This window comes from Mytilus californianus, unplaced genomic scaffold (genome assembly GCF_021869535.1).
Source record: "Mytilus californianus isolate M0D057914Y unplaced genomic scaffold, xbMytCali1.0.p SCAF_2, whole genome shotgun sequence".
NCBI lineage: Eukaryota > Metazoa > Mollusca > Bivalvia > Mytilida > Mytilidae > Mytilus > Mytilus californianus.
In genome coordinates this window covers 95,396,335-95,419,098 of record NW_026262668.1, presented here as the reverse complement: position 1 = coordinate 95,419,098, position 22,764 = coordinate 95,396,335, and the positions used below count along the sequence as shown (strand labels likewise).

At 31.5% G+C, this 22,764-nt stretch overlaps 1 protein-coding gene across 3 annotated transcripts in view; it reads left to right on the top strand.

Annotated features, from left to right (window-relative positions):
• Positions 1-11,194, top strand: part of LOC127730443 (nostrin-like) — a 40,526-nt gene extending 29,332 nt beyond the window's left edge. For all 3 annotated transcript variants that reach the window (XM_052238865.1, XM_052238864.1, XM_052238866.1), the window contains exons 9-16: positions 660-767; positions 1,731-1,850; positions 2,477-2,585; positions 3,529-3,617; positions 4,304-4,432; positions 5,289-5,415; positions 6,564-6,656; positions 7,465-11,194. In XM_052238865.1, the coding sequence (XP_052094825.1) occupies positions 660-767; positions 1,731-1,850; positions 2,477-2,585; positions 3,529-3,617; positions 4,304-4,432; positions 5,289-5,415; positions 6,564-6,656; positions 7,465-7,568 (879 nt within the window). In that variant the 3' untranslated portion in view covers positions 7,569-11,194. The remainder of the gene's footprint in view (positions 1-659; positions 768-1,730; positions 1,851-2,476; positions 2,586-3,528; positions 3,618-4,303; positions 4,433-5,288; positions 5,416-6,563; positions 6,657-7,464) is intronic.
• The last annotated feature ends 11,570 nt before the right edge of the window (positions 11,195-22,764 follow it).

Sequence of the window (22,764 nt, the reverse complement as noted above, 5' to 3'; positions counted from 1 at the left end):
GTCTGCAGTTAAAGATTTAAAACATTTATTAGATTCATAAACTATCCTGGATTTTTACCAAATTGGGACAGAAGCTTCTTACAATCAAAAGATTGTATCGAAAGTAATATTGTTATTATTTTTTTTCCTCATTTTTGTTGAGCCTGCGATTAACAGCAAAAGTAGGCGAGACACTGGGTTCCACGGAACCCTTATGAATTTTTGTTATTTTACTCTCTTTTTTTGTGTATTATAACAGACTGAGGTATGGCTTAATATATAAAATGTGTATTACCTAAGGCTGAGGTGGTACTTAAATGTATGTAAGGTAACGTCTAGATATAAAGATACATAAGATAAGTTATAACAATAGACTGGAATTGTATTTGAAATATTGGAGTATTAAGTTTTTAAAAGGAAATAAAAATTTCTAATGATGAAATAAGACTTGCAATGCAGAAAGTAGAAATAAGCACACCAATACAAATACATTAAAGAAATGGTCATTATACACTTATCCAGCAAATAGTTGAATTTGGATTCTGCTTTGGTGCAGTAGCTTATATGAATTTGAAAATCACAGCAACCAAAGACCCTCTCTCTGAATGTGAAGTTTTTGTTTATATTGTTTATTTCAAAATTAATTTTTTTTCCTGAATTTAACAAAAATATGTTTTTAGGGAAGTGCCCAGCTCCAGTCTTTAGAAGAGGATCGAATATCAAAGATGTCAGAATATTTAAACCAATACAACAGTCACATGTCAGTGATGGGTCCAAAAATAACTCAGGTATGATCTGTTTTTCCAAATAAATTTATGAAAGTTATTTTTCATTCTGGGATGGAGGAACCACAAAAGCTTTTATATTTTGGATGGAATTTCTTTTTAATATCAAATCTTGATTTTTATGCCCCCGCTGTAGCGGAGGGGGGCATTAAGTTTTACCCTTGCCCTACTGTACGTTTGTACGTCCTAAAATTGGTTTCCGTTCTCTAACTTTAGTTTGCCTCAACCAAATGTTATGAAACTTATACACAATGCTAATTACCACAAAACACAGATCAAGTTTGAATTTTGGTGGCGTTACTTTTACCGTTCTAGAGTAATGCCCCTTTACAAATGAAAAAATTGCTGATTTTTTCGTTTCTGCTCTCTTACTTTAGTTTGCCTCAACCAAATGTTATGAAACTTATACACAATGCTAATTACCAAACAACACAGATCAAGTTTGAATTTTGGTGGTGTCACTTTTACGGTTCTAGTTATGCTCCTTTACAAACGGAAAAATTGCTGAATTTTTTGTTTCTGTTCTCTTATTTTAGTTTGCCTCAACCAAATGTTATGAAACTTATACACAATGCTTATTACTACAAAACTCAGATCAAGTACAAGTTTGGGTAATGTCACTTTTACTGTTCTTGAGTTATGTCCCTTTATAACGTTATATGCAAGTGAGGGCATCATCTGTGTCCCATGGACACATTCCCCATTTATTTGCTTTTGATTGGAATGTAAATGAACATGCTTCAACCATTACCAAGATAAACCAAATTTTCCTGAGTTTTTCTGTACAATGTGATAGCCATTAAACCAAATATCTCTGAGATTTTATATACACTTTATGAGAACAAGTTAAAACCAAATACCCATGTCTGTAGATAATAAGCTGCTTATTAGTGTGTATTTATAATACATTAATATTAAAGTTCCAAGTATCAAAAAAAATATTTGTTTATCTTTTTGTTTATACAGAGTTGTGATAGACTAAATGAGGCTGTGGTGGCAGTTGATTTACAAGGAGACCTGAGGACAATAGTGCAAAAGAAAGGATCGGGAGTAGCAGCTTCAGAACAGATATTAATTGACTGTTATGTAAGTAAATGTATTCAACCTAAGATCTCCGCCCTGTATTACTTTTTCTTCCTTTGTTCTTATAAAATAAGGAGATGTGATACGATTGCCAATGAGACTAATATCTACCAGAGACCAAATGATGTAGATATTAGCAAAAATAGGTCAAAATGTGATGCTTAAAAAAATGGCAGAAGATACAAAAGGGAGAAACAAAATGCAATAGTAAAAGAGAGACTAAAACAATCATGGCAAACAATGAAAAACCAAAAGATAACAAACAAAAGTCTACAAAACTAAAGAATTCAGCAACACCAGTCCCACATAAAACAGTGGTGAAAAATGGTGCTCAATAAGTGTAAGCAGAAACTGCTCCATATATGACACCTGTCAGGTTGCTCATGGTAAGTACATTACAAATCACATGAGAGAATTTTGTTGCATTGTTTTGTGTTATAAATGTTGTAAACCAACTAATTTTGGCGAGCTATTTATTTACACAGCTTTCCTGTTTAGAAATATGATGTGACTATAGATCATCGCCAATATGTCAACCTTGGAATATATGAATACACAACATAATTTTAAAAGTCAAGAAATATATCATGTATTGAAATGTTTATTTTGGCATTTTTTTATATTTTCAGGCAGAAGATATGCAATTTTCTATGAAACCAGAACGACGAAAAAATTCATTACAAAATTATTTATTATTTATAAGACAATCAATAGAAAGAGAAAGAAAAGGGCGAGAAGGTATGGACATTTATGGCATTTTATTGAGAATATAAAGAGAAACAAAATGAAGCAATTGAATGTTAAAACTAAAAATACAAATAAGAAATTACTTGATGGTAGGTCTCAACCATGTTCTAAGAAAGAAATAAAAATTTAGGTTTATCTTATTGTGATAAATTCTTTTATTCTAATCTTTAAAACTATATTTGTTAAAAGTGATCAGAACTGGTAGAGAACATACTTACATGCTTATTTATCAAATTTTTTGCCATATTCAGGTAGATTTACTTAATATTTGAAACATTATTTAGACATGATATTGCTGTATGATTTAGTCCCAATAAATATTTTTTGTAATTTTGAGTTTTCATTTGTAAATTTGTAATGTAGAATGGAATGCAGACAAAATGCGTACTATAAAAGGTCAATAAAAAAGCAATTATTAAACTAGTTTTGCTATTCATTATGTTTGTTGTACATCATGTCTAGACATCCCTGATAGTCAATCTTGAGCAGGTTTCAAAAGTTAAATGCTAATGTAGAATTAAATTCTAAAATTATTGGTGGGTATTTATTATTACTCTTGATATCTTTGGTCCTGAAGACACTTATCTAATTGAATAAGTCAAACAATATAAGTTATAACAGTTAACTTCAGTGTTGTTGACAATTTAGCAATAATTTAATACCTTTGTACAAATTCATACTTGTTATTTAAATTGCTTTTTGAAAAAAGAATGCATAAGGTATTTATTACCAAAGCTCTTCCACTAGTAGCTGAAACCATATTTTGAAATTAGAAATATCCTGGATTTTTTGGCAAATAGTCATTGTGACTTAAACCTCTATCAAAGTAATAGCGTTTAATAAATTGTACTCAGAGATATAGTTCAACTTTCTATGCATCTTAGCCAGTGAGCTATTCATACAAACATTTTAATATAATTTTGAATGTTCTTAGGTGTAGAAAAACTAGTAGAAGTATATAACCAAAGACCTGGTTTTGCAGACCCAGAAACACAAATTGAGACCAAACAGAGGTTACTGCAGGTATGAAACTCTCTTATTTACTAATTCTATGTTAAAAACAAGTACAAAACCTGAATCATGTTGTAGTTCTATTAAATCCATTGAAAATTTGTCTGCTACCTTTATATAAACCAAGGCAATTCCTAAAATCTGTCAGATACCTACTTTCTGTTTGCCAATACTTTGAATTTTTGAACCAAATGTTAAGAAACTTATACACAATGCTTACTACAACCAAACACACATCAAGTTCAAATTTGGGTGGCATCACTTTCACCAATGAGTTACGTTCATTTTTGAATTGCTGAATTGCTGTTTCAGCACTTTAACTTACTTTGCTTCAACCAAATGTTATGAAACTAATACACAATGCTTATTACAACCAAACACAAATGAAGTGTGAATTTTGGTGCTGTCACTTTCACCTTCCTCCAGTAACCCATTACTGTTTGTTATTGACCAATGAAAGCACTCAAACCCAGGGGCAATCTCTAATAACAACTTGCAGAAGCAAATGTCAAAGAAAACAAAACGTCAATGGTTTTAATTAGTACATTGACTCTTGTATATTTATAAGTGGGGCATCTGTGTCCTATGGACACATTCTTTTATTTTTTAAAATTACTATTCTTTATAACTTCGACAGAAGGAAACGGGTAATATTTATTTTTGAGTCAAAAATCTGAATTATGAAATTTATTTTATAGGTTACATATATGATGAATTTCTTAGAAGCCAGCCATTTTAAATTAGCCAACAGTTTTGCTACCTTAGATAAACAACAGAAAATGGAACACAAATTTGCCCAGTATATAGAAACTACTAGAGATAAACAGGTAGGTCATTGAACATGAATTAGAATCAATTTGACTATTATAGAAGTTTGCTGTCAGAATCAGAATGTTTAGGAGTATTGACAGATTCATTGGTTGTACACTATAAATAGGGATATAATTTGGTTGATTATTTGTGTGTAATTGTGTCCACTAATCAGATTCACATCAAATCTAGAACGTTTGTTATTCTGCAACAGCAAATAATAATATAGATTATCTAAATTTGGTAAACAGACATAAATTTCAGAAAACTATCCAATTGCTGGTCAAAAGTCTGACATAAGTATCAGTCAATGGTCAGTGAATAGTATTGGAAATCAAGTACTGATCAAAAGTCACTCAAATGAAAGAAGTAAAAAATAACATTGAAATTGTAGAATAAAGTTCTTATGCAATTTTTTTTTACTGAGGTAAAGATATGATTTGCAACTCATACATTGGATTCATCACTATTCATGGGATAATTTCTATGGGCTTCCAATTATATGCAGACTGGCAAAACCATGAATAATAATTTCCACGAAAAATTGGTGCTCACGAAAATAATTTATAGGTGATATTTTATGGTTCATTTGTTTATATGCAATTTTTGCAATTGGGTCCCTGGTATATGTTTGCAATGACCCCATGTAAATATGATATGTTTAGTATTACCTTGACTTTACAGACTTTAAACATAGTTTTAGTTATCATAAAGATATCAAGACAAGACATACACTCTTTTATAACACTGTGATTGAAAAATGGTACAATAGAATTTTAAACTGAATTGTATAAATGGTTAATTTGAATTTATATGTGACTTAGTTACCAAGATACATTGTAATATCTATCTTAATTATATTGATTTTAACAGGGAGTAGCAGTATCAACATTACGGTTACCAGCAAACCTGGCCAATGAAGGGAATTCAGGTTATGATGTGACATCGGTTACACTTACTACCCTTGCTAGTCAAGGCAATGAGAATGAAACTGGTTTTGGTAGGTGCAAAATATGAGATTGATATTTTTTACAGAGCTTTGTTATATTTGAAAAAAAGTCATAAAATAAAATATTGGTTAATTTTATATCCCATTTGAACATGTTGAAGATGACATATGTGATGGTTTACATGATACTTTAACTGACAATATGTTATAGTGTACATGATACTTTAACTGACAATATGTTATGGTTTACATGATACTTTAACTGACAATATGTTATGGTTTACATGATACTTTAACTGACAATATGTTATGGTTTACATGATACTTTAACTGACAATATGTTATAGTTTACATGATACTTTAACTGACAATATGTTATGGTTTACATGATACTTTAACTGGACAATATGTGATGGTTTACATGATACTTTAACTGACAATATGTTATAGTTTATATGATACTTTAACTGACAATATGTTACAGTTTACATGATACTTTAACTGGACAATATGTTATAGTTTACATGATACTTTAACTGACAATATGTTATGGTGTACATGATACTTTAACTGACAATATGTTATAGTTTACATGATACTTTAACTGACAATATGTTATGGTTTACATGATACTTTAACTGACAATATGGTATGGTTTACATGATACTTTAACTGGACAATATGTTATTGTTTACATGATACTTTAACTGACAATATGTTATTGTTTACATGATACTTTAACTGACAATATGTTATAGTTTACATGATACTTTAACTGACAATATGTTATAGTGTACATGATACCTTAACTGACAATATGTTATAGTGTACATGATACTTTAACTGACAATATGTTATAGTGTACATGATACTTTAACTGACAATATGTTATGGTTTACATGATACTTTAACTGGACAATATGTTACAGTTTACATGATACTTTAAGTGACAATATGTTATTGTTTACATGATACTTTAACTGACAATATGTTATAGTTTACATGATACTTTAACTGATAAGCAGCATTTCTAGGAATATTCCTACTCTTCTCACCTACTTGTTCCTTTATTTTCATGCAAAGTTTTCTCAAAGAGAATGATATATTCCGCTTTTATCAATGTTAAAAAAAAATATCATATTTTATTTTTTCGTCTTGTTGGAAGCTAATGCCCCTTAAATGTATTTTATCTTCTTCAGCTGATGATGAGTTTGAAACAGAATCTATAGGACAGTGTAAGGCCTTGTATGATTATGAAGCTACACATCATGATGAGTTGACCATATCTGAAGGTAAAAAATTACAAATTACAAATAAATATGATAATATCTTCCATTCACTAAACATTTTATTTTGAAATGTACTATTTTTTTCTTAACAGTTTCTTTATACAGTATGGGTTTGACTTCTTGTAAAGCTACCACTACGGCAGAGGAAATATGGCCTTATAATAGGGATAATGTGTGTCTTATGGATAGGGTTGAATCACAAATTAATAATATAACTGAGCTTGAAAGATAACTGCTCAAAAAGCAAGTTTCATAAACTCATCAAAATTCATTGGTGTCAGTGATTTTGATTTTGTTATAAGCCTGAGCAAATAAATGTTGTGTATGACACTTTATATGTTAGTAGTTTAGATTGGTGTTTATCAGCAGTAAATTGCCAATTAGTTAAAAAAAAAACTTGTGAAGAATATGAAATCTTATCTGGCTTAACCAAAGTATGATCTTTTGCCATCACTTGTCAAAGATTTTCTTTTTTACCATTTTAAAATAAGACTTTAGGATGTCTAGATTATAGTATGTTTATTATGTTACAGACCATCAACCAACTGTAAAATTGATTTTGATACCACTATGTCAACAATCAGGGACATAGTTACTTAAAGTAGACTGAAATTTGTGCAGAAAACAGAAAAATCTATACTATCAGGTTATAAGCTATTTTTAGGGGGCGTATGTGAGCTTGCTCACAAAAGCTTCTTGTATCAAATTTTTTTTGAGTGAAAACGAGTCAGTAATTTAATTTGTTGAGCTGTGATTCAAGGGGAACGTTTTATAATGAGAGACAAATTGATTTGAATGTTATGTTTTACAGGAGATATTATAAACTTGTATGATAAACAACAAGATGGCTGGTGGCAAGGAGAATGTGGGGGTAACATTGGTATATTTCCAGCAACTTATGTACAGGAATTCTGATATTCTCCATGAACATTTGTGTAAAGATATAAGTGGTAACAGATATTAAATATGGCATTGACTAGTTTTTAAAGTAAGTAATTGTGAACTAAGCTTGTTAATTAACAATTCCAAATATTTTGGTGTTAGATATGATGAACCTATTGTACTGCCTTTATGTTTTTAAGATAAGAAATGCTGAATTATTTTAAAAAAAAAAGACTTGATACAATTTATGTAAAGGAAAAGGCCTCAAAAGTTTTTATCTGTAAGTATTTTTGAATCTTAATTCAAATTTTGAAGGCCTTACTTTGGATTTAAATACAAAAAGAATAAATTATTTTGCTAAAACACAAGTAAAAGTAATTGTAGCGGAGGGGGCATTAAGTTTTACCCTTGTCCGTCTGTACGTACGTCCCAAAATTGGTTTCCATTCTCTAACTTTAATTTGCCTCAACCAAATGTAATGAAACTTGTTACCACAAAACACAGATCAAGTTTGAATTTTGGTGGCGTCACTTTTACCGTTCTAGAGTTATGCCCCTTTACAAATGAAAAAATTGCTGAATTTTTCGTTTCCATTCTCTAACTTTAGTTTGCCTCAACCAAATGTTATGAAATTTGGGTAGCGTCACTTTACAGTTCTTGAGTTATATCCCTTTATTAAGTTATATGCAAGCGGGGGCACCATCTGTGGCCCATGGACACATTCCCCATTTATTTATAAATCATCTCATTACAAACAAAGAAAATATTGTAATATTATAAGTACATTCATTACACATTTTAAATGATTCGTAGGGGAAAGTAGATTACCAGTCAAGTCCATTTTCAAGTATCCTACATCAACTTTATATAGATTATTTAGCCTGCCATTTTTCACTTTTTTTTTATTTTATTATAAATTAGATATATTTAGGCTTTAGCTTTATTATACAATTTTGTTGTATTCTTTAAATCAAAGCTCTTTAGTCATTCAGATTTTGAAAAGGTCCGAAGTGTGTCAGAATGTATTGTAAGAAAATTTTTACTGTGTTGAAATATTTTTTTTGATATTATTTTAAAGTTATGTCATATCAGAAAGTGCAATATGATTTTGAGATTTGCCAGTTAGCATAATCTTTCAACTTACCTCAAATGCATGTTATGAATGTATGTTAGAAACTCTACTAAAATTAACACACTGCTGTTATATTAGAAAACTTGTTGTAAAAGTTTCTGAATTGCTGATTGATTTATTGTTAGTTTCTTGACATTTCTTTGTTACAGTTAAAATCTATGTATAAAAAATGCAAAATGTGTGCAAAAATATAGAAAAAAATTGATATTAGGATTACATTAATGAATAATGCTGAAGAATTACTTCCCCTTAGTAGGGTGCAGTGAAATAAAGGTAAAATATAGACTTACAATTTTATATCATAGAACCCCCCAACAGATATTTACACTGCTGTCTTGTGTGTAATTTCCAAGTTTAAAAAATTAAAATCAAAGAAGGAAACAAAATGAATTATTGTATTTTAGCTTAATGTATTGTATATATTGATGATATATCAGGAATAAGTGCTATTAATGTAGGTGTTCTGTTTGCTTTGTGATACATGTATTGTTCTATCACAGATTTTTTTTCATATTCAAAAGGAATTTTCTGTTTTTCAGTGAGATACATGTTGACATGTTCTTATTTCATTATTTTGAATAATTTCCTTAGTTTTATCATATTTCACCAAATATTATTCTTCAAATATCTTTTGTATCATTTCATTTTTGTTCACTTTGCTGAATGGCATCACCTTATACCTATAGTCTGTTAACTAGTTAAAATAATATATTGGAAACACCATACCAATTTGAACTAAACATTTTAACAGTCACAAATAAAGTGTCTATCTTCAAAATTATATAGATGTTTCATCATCATTCATCCAACATGACTTTGATGAAATTACAAACACCAATATTGATTTTTTTATCAGAAATTGCTGATAATTAATGTTGATTCATTTATTTATGTTGGCTCCAAATTTTTGTGATTTAAAGAAAATAGTGTGGTTACTTGATTCTGTGGTTTCAACCAGTTCTACTTACAAGCTTACAGGGAATTTATTGTTCAACTACAGCTATGAAATTCTCAAAAATATTACCCCATGAATAGTTATGACTCCACAGTATTGAATATTCCAGTACATGTCTTGAATGAATGCTTACATTATTTTACAAAGTGATACTTTTATGCTGTATGTCAGGATTAAAAATGAGGATCCCTGTCTGCCTATCAAGATAGCCAATTGTAGTTTGCTTTTAGATTATTTCACCCATATAACCACTTATTTTTTTATATAGTTTCTAAATCACAGACATGCATTTGTTACTAGAATTAGATTTCTGTTAAAAAGATTTTAATTTCATGAATTTTCTCAAACTGCTGAACTTCTTTCTTTTAATATGATATACTTTTCCTGAAAAAAGTCAAATAGTATTTGAAATGCTTGTCACAAAACATTTTTGTATTTATTGAATATTTCAAGTATTGGAGAAGAAAGATTAATATTTTTAAAAAAGATTTAGATGAAGGTACAGTATCTCTGAAAATTCATAAAAAAAAACTCTGACATAGGAGGAAAATTCACAGATCTTTTAAAATGACTTATTCCAGATACTAATTACATGCAGAACGCTTTCTAGACAATAAAAAGGTAAAAATATGATGTAATTTGAGTTTGAGTTTGAGTTATTTCCCTTGGCCACCACATTGGAGGTTAACTAAATGATTTTTTTTTCTAAGGTCTAGGGGTCCGTATAACAAGATGAATTTGGCTGATTTATGAAGAAATATGTTCATGTTGACCTCCAACATGGTGACAAAAGGAAAATAAGCCTACTCAAGTTGTGTCAATCAAAAACTATCTATTTTCTAATTGCAAATTAGATACATGTAAATTTTTTCCTAATTTCATGAGTATATTACTTCATAAACAAAATAAGCCATTGTATTCAAAAAGAAGTGATTATCTAGGAATATCTCTAAAGTCTGCATATGTTTACAGTATGAGCCATCAGGATCTTTCTTTAAATGATTTAACATAATTTACTCGTAAATGAAGAACAACAAGAATGAAAGGTCACTTGAATATCAGTTTATTCCTAGTGTACATCAATATCATATCCCCCCTTTTTTCAATTGATCATATCTATAGCTCTTGTTACCTGTTGTTTATGTCTCATAGTGGTTTGTAATAGTTACAAGTTTGTATCTTCTTGTTATATGTAAATAATGTTAATTGTTACTCTGAAACTCATTGCAGAATATATTATATTATTACTGCTTATAATATATATGTGTTCATGTTGTTATCAAAAATTGTGATATATATCATGTTTGGAAACCCTGTTTCATTTAAAAGTAATGAAAAGCTGTTGACCATGTTTTATATCACCAGATAGCTATTTGCAATAAAAGGAAGAAAAAAAAACATCTACAAATATGACAACATAAAATTCAATACTGTAAAGAAACTTTGTTAGTTGTACTTATTAAATGATACTTGCATGAATAAGACAAAATTGAAATAAGGTTTTCATAGTGTTATTTCATAAACTATTTGATATATAAATAAATCTATTAGCAGAATAAATGCTTCAGTATTTGTTTGTTTAGATCTATTAAAGTAGCTGCCTGTTATTATGTTGCATGGAGGCAAAGCTGTAGCAACACATAGGGATCACTTCTGTCGTCCACATCCCACTCCTTAAAACCGGCTTGATCTGACTGATTTTTTGGGTTTCCTTTACTGAAAACATGGACTTCTTCTTATATTAAATATTTTGGGTATACTTTGCTGCATCTTCGCTAGCCAAGGGTTACGATCTAGTCCCCTCCTCTCCACCCTTGGCGGATTAAGATAGAATTTCGGATCTACGAGTAATGAATTCCATTGGTTGCAGTTATAACTGGCTGCATCCAATCAAAAAAGCACCTTTAAGATAATCATGTGTAAATGTAGAAAATGTAAATAAACAATTGCCACGTGCTGATTGCGCAACAAGTTTTTACCCCAAAACATAGGACGATATTCAGTGACAATTTTAAAGTTCTTAATCAACTTATTGAAGCTCCTGGGTATGTTTCTCGCGCAAATGTTGAAATGTCAGTGTAATTTTTCGGTTCATGCTTCACAAAATTTGTAAACACTAGACACAACCATTTTTTACACCTCCACACTGAAGAAAGTTCAAGTGCTGCCATTGGTCAAGAATGATGTGGTCAGAATGGGCGTGACTTTAATCTACCGGCAGCATTGAAATCACAAATGTTGGCTTAATCTGCCAAGGCTGGAGAGGAGGGGACTGGATCGTAACCCTTGGTTAGCAAAGATGAATTTGCTGTGGCAGCAACCCAATGACAAAAATAACCTAAAGACATATAGAGGACAACATACATTCTTCAACAATAGACATGTGTCTATACAATATTTCAAGCTCTAAATGGTCATTAGTCTCATAAAAGTTGTGAATCAAATAAGCAGAAACAAAATGTTGCTAACTGCACAAAATTCTCCACATTTCTCAAGCTATAGCAATTAGAACAACATTGAAAAGGATAAAAATGGTCACCACAACAAGTTCCATCTACCATGAAAATTTTGAATTTTGTAGTCAATGTTCCTGAAATGTTGGTACTTTTTTTGCATTTCCTTGCCATTGTTTCAAAAACTATAGGAGCTAGCTTAAAAGTGCAAATTGAAATAATGATCAGCATAACGAGAGGTATCCATCCTGAAAATTGGAGAAAAATCTAACAACTTGTTTTGGAGTTAATGACCTTGAAAACTTATATTTCTTCCCGATTCTAGCAGTTATTGGCTGTTTTCCTGAACATTATAGAAGCTAGGTTAAAATTGTAAATTACAAAAAGGAATCAGCACAACAAGATGTACCTACCCTTGAATTGTGTTGGCCTATTTTGGAGATATTGCCCCTGAAATATCCATTTTTGCAGTTTTTGGTTGTAATCTTAAAGCCAAAGGAGCTAGATTAAAAGTGTAAACTGCAAAATGATCAGCATGACAGGATCCATTTACTCTGGAAGTTTCAAAACCCTTTTTTGAAGTTATTGCCCCTGAAAAGTTGATATTTACTGTTTTTGCTGTTATCTAAAAACCTATAGGAGCTAGGTTAAAAAGGAAAACAACACATTATAAATTTCATACGTCTGAAGCGCATTTCTAGATTTACCTTCATCAGGAACACTAAAAGCTGAATATTTGAAAGCCAAGGGTGTATACAGAAACAGTTGAAGAGCTAAATAACCAAAAAGGACCTACAAAAAGTAGCCAAATCCATCTAAGGTCAACTTTGCCTGAGGGAGTTGAAACCTTAATTTCAGGTAATTTTGAAATTTATTGATGGACAATTTTAGAAAGGTTTGTTATAAATCATGTCAGTACCGAAGTACTGACTACTGAGCTGATGATATCCTCAGGGACTGATAGTCCACCAGCAGAGGTATCGACCAAGTTACTGTAAAACATAAATTTCAAGCGTCAGAAGCGTTCTGGATTTACCTGTAAATAGCAAAATGATCAGCAATACAGTACTCACTATAGTATGTACATATAAAAGTCCTAATTAAGCAAAATTTTAAAAAAAGGGAGCGATACAGGCACAGATGCACTTCTTGAATTTAGATATCAATCCTCCATCCATTAAGCTCACCTGGCCCAGATGGACAAGTGAGCTATTCTCATCATTTGGAGTGGGTTGTCTTCGTTGTTAACTTTCACAAAAATCTTTTAAACTATTAGCCAAATTTAACCAAAACTTTTAATAGCAAAAATCATCAGCAAGACAATATCTACAAATAAGTTAACATGGCCGAAGTTGTCAGCCGAATCATTATTGGAGTTATTGTTTTTTAACCCCTTCGCCCCCAATGCCGCCTGTAGTCGTGATGGCGACCACCATTCTTTGATGGCCCGTATGACCCTCCATACCTTTATAGAACTGTCTTGACAGCAGGGACTTCAACCATGCAATTAATGGCCCATAAACTCTTCTCAGATGTGTGTTTATGAAAATATGGCAACTTTAATGGCCTTTTTATAGTTCAAAATCGGAAAAACGTGAAAAGTAGCCAAAATCAGGTGTAGGTGAGAGTCTTTTGATGGCCAATACGTTACTGGTATGGGCTGTAGGTATTAACTATTATCATAAATCTCTTGGGGTCGAATGAGTTAATGACAATTTTTACCCATTCTAGTGTTTTCCCTATTATCTTGAAAACTATAATAGATAGATGGATGGATGGATAGACACTTTATATAGCAAAAATGATCAACAAGACAAGATCTAAGTCACCATGTTTGAAATCGTCAAGTCAACTCCTTATTAGACCTTATGCTTTTTAATTACAATTTTTACAAATTTATTGCATCTATGACTATTATCTTTAAAACTTTAGAAGATAGATTAACATTTTAAATAGCAAAAATGATCCGTGAGCATGACAAGATTAACAAATAAATTAAAATTTGCCAAAATCCTTTGTAGACTCAATAGCAGTGATTGCCCTTATTTTTAGTGACGATATTTTGTCCTTTTTTGTGTTTTGAGTAAAATTAATAAGAAGGTAGACAGAGATTGTAAACAGAAAAAAGTTATCAGCAATAGAAGATCAACAACAAAACAAGATTTTTGTCATCGGAATTCTATTTTACTCCACAATGTTGATGAGTGTCCATTGTTGAAGATGCACAATATAGACGTTGGTGAGCGACACTCTTTAGAGCCTCTAGTTAATCTCAATTACAATAAGTACAGAAACAGCCCTGAACTTAAAATGATGGTACAAACTATAATAATAGATATTTAGATAAAGAATGTTCACAGTTACTATGAAATCATTCCATCCTACACTAGTATTTAATTATAGAACTAATACAGCAATACATGAACAGGACGAACAGGAAGACATGATCTTGTGCAGAGTCAAAAACAAACTATACAGAAAAACAAAAGAAATAAATTTTAATGAATTGATGTTTATCCCCTGAAAAAAAACAAGATGCAGTGACTAAACAACAACCGTATAATAATAACCTTTATCAATACGTCTATTAAGCCAAAGAGAAAGATTTGAAGGACAATTTGTTAACTTTTATAGATTTATTATCAATACTACAACAGAAAGGTGGATGCGAAATACCTAATTATAAGTATTGAGACATTTAATGAGACTAAATGTTTGTAACATGATAAATTTGTTAACGTTCATGGATTGTTATGAAACCTGGACAGAAGCTTATCCTCAAGACTAAAGAAAAAGTTGGATTTTTTTTTAATTCTGTATTTTACAGATAAATGAACTAACTTTTTAAGTCAACATTACACGTTTACACTGACAGCAGCAATCGCAGGTGAGACACATGGTTCTGCAGAACCCTTTACGAATATTTTTAAAATGTTTTATTACTGAAAATGGAATTGTAACAGCTGCAGCAGATATAGTGACACCCCGATTTTGAAAGTCCATTGCATTAATGGAATTTCTCTTTGATTATTTTGTGTGGTAGTGTACACAGTATACAGGGTAGATAAATCATAACTGTCGACGGAGGTAAACTGACCTTGAATAGATCGTGATTTTTCCAAGACTTCCAAATAATTTTTCACACCGTCCAGGAATAGTTAGTACAGCTATTAACGTATGCTTAGTCACAATATTTAGTATAGAGTTCTTCAGCAGTTGGAAGACCATTATTCAGAAGAACCGAAAGATGTGTAGTAGAACCTTATTGGATTCACATATAAAACAAAAGTTATAATATTTATTGAGTAATTTACGAAGCCAATACATAGTGGGAGCCTTTTGGTGCTCTTAGTAGCAGCTTTCTGTTCAGTCGTTGTTGAAGTGTGTTCATTTACAATCTTATCTTCAGTAGAGGTTGTAGGTATGCAAGTACTCGAATTTGTGGTCTCAGTTTCGAATATTTCAGTGAAGTCAGTCTACTCTGTCACATGGTGCAAAAACAAAATGCTCTTTTGGAGTATTTACTATATTTAAGTAAGTTAAGTTAATTTTTATTTGGAGTGTACATATATATATACATTTAACAATAAACATGAGCTTTTTAAAGTGTAAAAATCATGTATTGCGTATTAGTTGGATCGTAAAATGCGTGAAAACATATAGTTTATAACGATTTTATTTGCTCATAGATACAAAAGGGATCGGACACAAGTTTAACCAACTTATGAAGTCTTCTCCTTTACATAATATTACAATAACAATTATACAGAGCATGCACAGTTCAGTATATATATATTAAAGGTAATAGTAAAATGAGGCATTTGCACAGTCAGAGAAGAAAAAGAAAGAAAAAAAAGCCTATCGCAATTAACAAGGAAAAGGATAGAGAATTGAGAAAAAGAGGGGAAAAAAAAAAAAAAAAAATATAAATAAAAAAAAAAAGAAGAAAAAATAGGAAATAATACAAATATAAAGAAAAAAAAATAAATGAAATTCTGTGGACACGATGTTTATGTTCAGTCATATCTTATTTGATTATACTACAAGGAATCTTTTTGATTTTTTTATATATCTAAAGACTTCTTTAAAGATTTCACAGTTTTCCTCGTATGTTAAAGTTTGGCTACCCTCAGTGAGCAACTGTAGATTTATTGTCACTTGTAGACGATGAATGTTGGTTAATAGATCGTTCCTTATATCGGCGTATTTATTGCAATTAAAGAAGTAATGAAATGAATCCTCACGCGGAGCGCCACAAGCACAATATGGACTTTGTATTATATTTGATTCAAATAGGTCGTTATTTAGAAATGAGGCTGAACATCGCAGCTGTGTTAAAATTACACTCAATTTCCGCGGACCATACATAAAATGCTTAGGTACAGTCTTTGCTTCGTATGTATTATTCAACAAATAGCGTTTGAACTTAGATAGGGTATCAAGTGTACGGATAGAATTATCAAGTTTGTTCCATTCTCTGATGGACGAGGGAATAAATGCAGAATTTGTTAAGGAGAGTCGACAAAAGGGGACTATTAAGTCATTGCCATTACGCAGTGGATAAACAGTTGTACTTTGTATAGTTGGGGGAATTAAATCACATAAATATTGTGGAGCGAGACCATTATACATATTATAAAATAATTGGAGTTTTCTTCTGTGCCTCCTACTGTGAAGGGGTTCCCAGCCAGTCTCTAAATATAAATATTCGGTTTTAGTAAAGATTGGCAGTCCTGTTACAATCCTCGCAGCTTGCAGTTGAAGTTTTTCTAATTTGTTTGAATAGCAAATACCACAATTGTCCCACACTTCGCAAGCATACTCAAATATAGGACGAATATATACCAGATACATTTTTTTCTAAGTTCTGTCTTTTCATCTTATATGTTAATTTTCTTAAGACTCCTAAATGCTTTGTAATATTTTTGGAAATATTTTCTACGTGCTCATTCCACTTTGCGTCCTGGGAGAGAGTTACACCTAAGTGTTTATGACTTGATGTGTTAGATATTGATCTTTCATTGAAAGAAAAACTTAAATTAATTGGAATCTTAGTATTTGAGCAAATCATTATTTCCGTTTTATCTGGGTTAAAGAACATTAACCAATTTTTTGACCAATCATTGAGTTTGTTTAAATCATGATTAACTACTACCTCTAAGTCTGTAATGCTTGCGGTGGAATATCCCAGCGACGTGTCATCAGCAAAAAGTCTAGTCAGTGAAAATAAATGTTCGCCAATATCATTTATATACAGCAAAAATAAAAGGGGACCGAGAACAGAGCCATGGGGGAGCCCGGCAGAAACAATGGACAATGACGAAGACGAATCTCTAATAACTACTTTTTGTTTTCTTTGAAAAAGATAATTTTTAGTCCATGCAAGTAAATTTCCCTTTATTCCATAAGAATTCATTTTATATATAAGTCCATTATGCCATACTTTATCAAATGCTTTGGAAAAATCACAGAAGACGAAGTAACTGAATTCTTTTTTTTTCAAGAAAATTTAATATAGTGTTATAAAGTTATGAAAAAATATGACCTCCTCATAATTTTAATATGACCTCAACAAGATTTCAACATGACCTCAAGATAATTTTAATATGACCTAATATGATTTCAGCATGACCTCAACATGATTTCAATATGTGGACCAATAGATATTAATGAAATTGAAACTCAAATGCTTACTAACAACTGATTGCCATAGTAATAAGATTCAAACATGCAAAATAATAAAGTTTATACTTAACATTAAAACAAGCAAAGGAAAGAAAAATATGCATGCATACGCATTAATCAAAACACTACATGGATATAAAATACTTTAAAATGTCACATAAGCAGGTAAATTATTATTAAAACAAAGCATGTAAGTAAAATTCTCAACATAAGCTGAAAGCCCTACTATAAGTGTATGGCAAAACGTTGCAACAAAGAAGATTGCTAAATGTAACGCAGATATAGCAAAAAAACAGGAGTAAATTCAAACATGAGACGGGGATGTTTGGTATTTTTACGATTATCAACAAAATGCATGCATTGTTTTAAGGAGTCCAGTGGTTTTTATCAGGTTTCTGCACTAGAATTTTCAGTTAGAGGAAAGGGAATCGATGATTTTTCTGTCACATTCCTTCTAGCTAATTTTAGAGATGGACTATATATCAGCCTCGGTCTTTGTCAATGTAAACACATGACCACAATGATCATAGCTACACCTCACAAGTTTACAATATCAATATCGGTAGCAATAAAGTTAAACATAAGATGTCTGCTAGGTTTTTTGTAGGTGATAATTCGCATAGTTAGTATAGAGACACACAATGTTTATCATTTAATTCATTTTACTTATTTGATTAATTGATCAATCAAGTAGCCTTCTGTTGTTTTCTAAGATATTGAATAGATCTTTAAGGTTTACAGAAGATCGAAAATGTCTCCATTGACTATGATTGATACGATTACCATTTGATCTTAAATTACGGTTTCTTTTGGAGACTATGGTTAGGTCCATAATAATAATAGGCTTCATCAACTTAGACATGCTTCAGTGACATTGGATCTTTACATCCGCAATTTTTCTGAATAGGTGTGCTCAGGATGAATAATTTATGTTAGGAGGGAGAACGACTGAAACCGACACTACTTATTGGTTAACCGATACGATATGTTAGTGTCTCAACTCACTAGTTACATGTATTCGCAGGAGATGCTTACATTGTCGACTCTCCTGATATCGCTCCCTCTGCCAATCTGGAGTTCATGCAATTCCCTCATCTTTGTCGCCTTTATTTGTCTTCTTGGTCGATTTAAAAGATTTGAACATCGGTAAACTACTGTTAATTTATGTTAGAACATTGGTATTTGGAATTACTTTTTTTCCTTTTTAAAGTGTTTTATTCTCTTTAATATGAAGTTATAATAGTGCTTACTGTAGAGATTTTTAATTAGGAACTTTTAGTACTTACATAGAGATATCCACCGCCAAATGGAAGTGGCATACATCACAATACTACTTTCGAATTCGCTGCAATACAAGTTAGGAATTTCAACCAAAGATGAAGAACTGGATCTTCCATCACTGTATTGGATACCTAAACTACATAATTGTCCTTACAAACAACGGTATATTGCTGGGTCTTCAAAGTGCTCCACGAAACCTCTTTCTAAATTATTAACATCTATTTTATCAGCAATCAAAGCCGGGCTCCAAAGTTATTGTGAAACTGCCTATTCTAGAGGTGGCGTGAATCAGATGTGGATACTAAAAAAATCCAAAGATCTTTTAGAGTACATACAATCTAAGACTCTCTCATCTTGCAATAGTATTAAAACATTTGACTTTTCTACACTTTACACAAGTATTCCACATTCCAAACTAAAAGACAAATTGAAAGAGTTGGTATTACTTTGTTTCATTAAAAAGAATGGCGAACGAAGATACAAGTATCTTGTCTTGGGGAGGGATAAATCCTACTTTGTAAAGAATCACTCTGATTCAAACAAAAAAAAATTCTGAAACTGACATTATCAAGATGCTTGATTTCTTGATTGACAACATATTTGTTACGTTTGGAGGACGAGTTTTTCAACAGACTGTCGGAATTCATATGGGAACCAATTGTGCCCCTCTTCTTGTCGGCTTGTTTCTTTATTATTATGAGGCTGACTTCATACAGGAACTTCTTAGGAAGAAAGATAAGAAGTTAGCAATATCCTTTAACTTTACGTTCCGCTATATAGATGATGTTCTCTCACTAAATAATACAAAATTTGGTGACTATGTTGAACGAATCTATCCCATCGAACTAGAGATGAAGGATACTACAGATACAGTTAAGTCTGCCTCATACCTTGACTTACATCTAGAAATTGACAATGAGGGTCGGTTGAAAACAAAACTTTACGACAAAAGAGATGATTTCAGCTTCCCAATTGTGAACTTTCCATTTTTATGTAGCAACATTCCAGCAGCGCCTGCATACGGAGTATATATCTCCCAATTGATACGATATTCCCGGGCTTGTATTTCCTATCATGATTTCCTTGATAGAGGATTGCTGCTCACAAGGAAGCTATTAAACCAAGAGTTCCAAATGGTGAAGTTGAAATCATCCCTTCGTAAATTTTACGGACGCCATCACGAGTTGGTTGACCGTTATGGAATAACCGTTTCACAGATGATATCGGATATGTTCCTTATGTCGTAACTACAATACCCTTACCTTTTCACGAATGTGACCTACCGAATTAGACTATTTACTGGATTTGTAGTAACATAAGCAACACGACGGGTGCCACATGTGGAGCAGGATCTGCTTACCCTTCCGGAGCACCTGAGATCACCCCCAGTTTTTGGTGGGGTTCGTGTTGCTGAGTCTTTGGTTTTCTATGTTGTGTCATCTGTAATGTTGTTTGTCTGTTTGTCTTTTTATTTTTGGCCATGGCGTTGTCAGTTTGTTTTCGATCTATGAGTTTGACTGTCCTTCTGGTATCTTTCGTCCCTCTTTTAGGACAAACATGGTCTATGTATTAGTTGAAAGTGAACTTTGAACATGCTTTCTGTAAATACTCGTACCTCTGATTCTCCCTTTGGTATCGTCTGCCACTTGTTTAGATATGTATTTTGTCTTTTATGATTTTGCTACATTGTAAGGTTTCAACTCCCTCAGGTAAAGTTGACCTTAGATGGATTTGTAGTTCCTTTTTGGTCATACAGCCCTTCAACTGTTTCGGTTCTTCTACATCCTTGGCTTTCACATATTTGACTTTAAGCGTTCCTGATGAAGGTAAATCCAGGAAAGCGCTTAGGACACATGAAATTTATAAAGTGTTGTTTTCATTTTTTACAGCACTGGGTCGATACCGCTGCTGGTGGACTATCGTCCCCGTGGATTTGGTTATTTTTCTACGTCCTTTTTGTTAATATAGAATTTTAACTGTTTCGGTTCTAATACATCCTTGGCTTTCAAATATTTGGCTTCCAGCGTTCCTGATGAAGGTAGATCCAGAATAGCAATTCGGACGCATGAAATCTATAAACTGTTGTTTATTTTTTTTTTACTTTTTCTGGAATGTAAAAAGTTCTTTCGACGTCTTAGTTGAACGAGAGACTTATACTACCATGTTATTATATGTGTCTGGTTAAGATACGCGTTTTTTGTATGTTTATTTGTCTCCGCTGGCAATTATGACTTTTTACTCTGTGTGTTACACTACCACACGATCTAATCATAGAGAAACTTTTTTATTAAAGGTTTCCTTGTTACATCTATTGCAGTTGTTACAATGCCTTTATTTTTTGTAAGTAATAAAACTTGAAATATTTGACATGCAGAGACATTTCTGTTTTTTTTGGAAGATAAATTATACCACAATTGATTTGTTTTCCGATGGTATTTCAAGTGTGTACCTTTTTATTGTAGACTTATTTCTTACTTGTTATGAGGGACAATTTATGGCATAACTTCGTAAAGACCCTACGAAACAGAACACTTAATACATATTTTTACAACGCCTGCAGATATATAGACGATACACTCTCTGTTAACTATCAAGATTTTTTCTAAACATACAACTCATTTTTTCCATTTTCTATTATCTTACTCAATCAAACATTAATGATGACCGATGTCCGTTTTTTTGGAAATCGATATCTTGATTTCTCATGCCCATCCTAATATCGAAATTTATGACATTTCCATTGTATTATTAATTTTTCTTTTCTTGACGGTGATGTTTCATTGGCTCCTTCTTATGGTGTTTCAGTACATTTCTTAGTTATGTCGATAGTCGCGTGTTGTCAGTGACATCTCGGATTTCTACGGAAGTAATATTTTCGTTATGAAGTGCAGCAACCTTATCAGAGTGAAGGACAGAACGATTTCACATTAGCGGGTTACGTATATTTTGAGCTTGCTTTCAATAACTGCGAGCTTTCTTCGATACTGTAAAATTGTAGACTACTAAATTGTATATTATAAATTATATTTGTTTGTAATTATGTTTTTGTTATCTATTATATTGTTTAATATTTAAATCAAATACTTGTCCGGCATTACTGTGACTTGACTGTAAGTGTTGCTCTCCATCTATTGCAGTTTATTAAAAATTCTGACCAAATTGCAATTTGTTTTATCAAACCAAACTGTTCAACTAGTCAAAATTTTAACAACCTGATGTACAAAAACAGTGAAGTCGTGAAAGTGCAAGGGGATCGAATAAAGCATACTTACAATCCTGTCACTGCAATGATATAATGAAAAATAAGTCTATCCATTTCTATACAAATTGTATTGTAATTGTCATGCAATAGGTGATAGGAAGTAATTTTGAATTGCTATAAAAATGTCCAAACTAAGCTTTCATACATTTTTTCTTTGGAAAAAATCTTCTATATTCATAAGAATCAGACATCATTTGAATTAAAACATCTTATATTCAGTAAAATATATGTGAAATTACGATACGTTGTTAATAAGTTTCCATGGGAGATAATCTAAAATCATTATTCGTATGAATATAGAAGACTGTTCGAAGGAAAAATTGATTATCTCCCATGGAAACTTACTAACAACGTATTGTAATTTCACATATATTTTACTGAATATAAGATGTTTTAATTCAAATAATGTCTGATTCTTATGAATATAGAAGACTTTTCAAAAGAAAAATTGTATGAAAGCT